The 3,249-nt window shown below is 31.5% G+C and overlaps 1 protein-coding gene across 1 annotated transcript; it reads left to right on the forward strand.

Annotated features, from left to right (window-relative positions):
* The first annotated feature begins 870 nt into the window (after positions 1 to 870).
* LOC120078140 (cysteine-rich and transmembrane domain-containing protein WIH2-like) lies at positions 871 to 1,926 on the forward strand. Its single transcript, XM_039032361.1, has 3 exons — positions 871 to 1,139; positions 1,221 to 1,410; positions 1,614 to 1,926. Exons 1-3 carry the CDS (start codon positions 1,109 to 1,111, stop codon positions 1,657 to 1,659), a joined length of 267 nt encoding a protein of 88 aa, XP_038888289.1. The 5' UTR covers positions 871 to 1,108; the 3' UTR covers positions 1,660 to 1,926.
* The last annotated feature ends 1,323 nt before the right edge of the window (positions 1,927 to 3,249 follow it).

Below are 3,249 nucleotides of genomic sequence, written 5' to 3' on the forward strand. Positions count from 1 at the left end.
TTTTCATTTGGGCTGCTTAGCCCAGGCCCAAGTTAACTTCTTCAATCCAAGCCCAACCATATCCGCTGGTTACCTTCAAAGCGATATGAAGATGAAATCGCTTCGGGCTAAAAATGATGTTGTATCATATGAGAGCTGTTTGGTCTGGAAACTTACAGAAGAATTAAGAACTCGTTCAGCAAAATAATGAGTGAAGTTAGCGACGAACAAAATATCTAGTACTAACACAATATCTTATTATTTTTTATTTTTGTTTGTTAACAACTCCAGTCTCATTATTTTAGTTGACGACCTTGGATAATTTTTGAAATTCGAGGATTTGCTAAATAAGTTTAAGATGATATTAGACATAAAATTTAAAATCATTTCTAATAAATTATTTAATTTTCAAGAGTTTGAAATTGTCAGTAATTTATTAGACACCAAATTTGAAAAAAGAATTAAGATTTGTAAAATAATTATGAAAATTCATACCAAAGAGGCACAACCGTGGAGTAGATTTGTAATTGAACCCATTTGATTTCATATTAAAATTGAATATTAAGCACATAGGTTAAAGGGTAAATTAGTAAAGTTAAATTTGTATAACAATTTTTTGTGTAAAGAGTACTAAGATGAGAAGGGCAACTTTCAAAACGCCTGCCACGACTCTGGTGTATATCAAAATGTCCCAATTTCAAACAGACTGTAAATTTGTAATCAAAGTTTTCTTCAAAGCTGAAAGGCTGACTGGTCTAACCAATAGCAGGCGTCCACGTCAAAGGAAAAAAAATAAAAAGGGATGCAGAAGAAATGGAAGATCATCTGGAAACTTCCAGAAGACGCGTTAGAATATGCAATAAAGACTCGAATGAAATTCCTTAGCGATGTGAATTTTGTTATCGTGTATCGTGAGGAACTGGGTATCCATTCCAAATTACAACCGACCTTTCTCCTCATTCCGGTTTCCCTGCAATTTCCCTTTTCACACAAAATTCATTCTATAAATTAAACGCCATGCTTTCTCATAACTTCCATTCCAATTCCATCACTTCTTCTTTGCAATTCTCAGCTTCGTCTTACGATCTCGATTATTCCCCGCGTTTCGTATCGTTATTGATTTTCCGTCATGAGCCAATATCGCCAACAAGAAATTCCCAGTAAGTAGTTCGAAACAAATTACTTGAACGCGTTTAATTTAACGACGTGGTGTTTTAATTTTGATTAATCTGTTGTTGCAGTGGGTTATCCGACGCCGCCGCCACCGTCGTATCCGGCGGGAGTGCAAGATAATGAGGGGAAGTCGGCCGGGCCTTATGTTGCAGCTCCGCCTCCGGTTGGGTATCCGGTGAGAGACGGTCCACAGTACCCTCACCAAACTAATTTCACTCCCCAAACTCAATCAAGAGGAGATGGCTTCTGGAAAGGATGGTCAGTTTCTATTTTCTTAAATTATAGTTTTGTTTAGGATGGTTCCTAAACAATATATATATATATATATACTTCGTATGATACTTCAAGTATCTCGTATAAATATATTTTTCTAAAATGAAGTTTTGTTAAATTAGTTGATTGAAGTTGTGTTAAATTGTAAATTGATGTTGAATTTGATGTTTGTGTGTGTGTTTTTGCAGCTGTGCTGCGTTGTGTTGCTGCTGGGTATTGGACTGTGTCTTTTGAGGATGCTGACTTAGCTACATCGGTGATTGTTGGATTGGTTGAGACGAGACTCATTTTTTCAGTTTTAGTTTAGTTTTGCTATATTGTATTGTTACTCTTTTATTATGTATGCCCTGCTGTCTTTTAGGCCTTTATTCTTTTGTATTTGTACTGTGTATTTTCAGTATTATTCCATTCTCATTCTTTTATTATAAATAAATTTTGTTATGTAATACTATTGCTCCCATTCTTACCTATTTTCAACCACATTTCTGTATATTTATTGTACATGTCTTGACCACAATTGATATTTAATATTTTCATACCAATTCTATAAAAATTTTCAATAATATAAACATAGCATTTACATCGAAACTTTATCTCAATAGGTGTGTATGTATCGTCAATATATATATATGTGTGTTCCAAAAACAATCGTTATTGCTATTATCAAAATTATATAATAAATAATAATAGCGATACACTATATACTGAGATTCTTATTACTAGTATCTAGTTATATTTTATATATATAGCTTTTATGGAATACTTTAAAAGAATAATAAAATTACAAACTTTTAATTAAAAATAGACTACCATGCCTGTCTTAGTAGTATTGGATTAGGGATCAAAATGATAACAAACTTAACTTTTAGGGATATATAATGGAATTTTTCCTATAATAAGTGATTGATAAATGTCGTTGGTTAACATATAATTTTTATGTTTATCATCAAATGTTAATACGATTTTACTAATTTACCATTTAAATATATATATTTGTGCAGCATTTGCCTTCGTCAAGTACATTATTGCATGAGCATTTGGAACTTTTGAAGGATGGGCTTTATATACGGACAAATTAAAAAAATATAATTTTAAAAAATATGGTTGTTTGAAAAGAATTTATAAAAATATTGTAGTTTTTGTTTTTTTTAATTCAGTATGTCGAGTTTTGAACACTTATGTTGAGTTTTGAAAGCTCAACAAAGGAAGGTGTTCAAAATTCAACAAGGGTAGGTTGAATTTTGAACACTCGACTTCTTCCTCTCTTTTTTTTCTTTTTTTTTTTCTTTTCTATTTTATTATCTTAACATTCGACTTATCTTTTTCATTTTATTATTTATTATATCAAACTTCACTTTGTTATTATTTTTAACCGCCATTTTCTTAATTTTTAAGAAATATCATACAAAACAATACCTCGTTCATGTTTCGTTTCATGATTTAAAAATATTAAAATGTAAACTAAAATATTTATATTAACATCACCATTATCTCATTTATTTAAAAAATAATTAAAAAAATTAATGTGTCTACCAGGCGAACATCGTCGATTTTGAGCTGGTTGTCGTCATCGACTTCAAACTCCTTCTGCAGGTGCTTCATAATATAAATATTCATTATGCTCTCCAGGACTGCGATCATGTCCATGCACGTACGAAGATTATGGACCATCCTTTGAATCATAATATCCTGATCCAAATGCTGACATCATCATCATCGAACTAACATAATTATTTTGGCTTTGTGTTTGCATAATAGGTGGTAATTCTTCTATATTATGGGCAACCACATCAAACTCATATTCTTTTTCTCCAACGGGTCATC

This window comes from Benincasa hispida, chromosome 5, assembly GCF_009727055.1.
Source record: "Benincasa hispida cultivar B227 chromosome 5, ASM972705v1, whole genome shotgun sequence".
Lineage (NCBI taxonomy): Eukaryota > Viridiplantae > Streptophyta > Magnoliopsida > Cucurbitales > Cucurbitaceae > Benincasa > Benincasa hispida.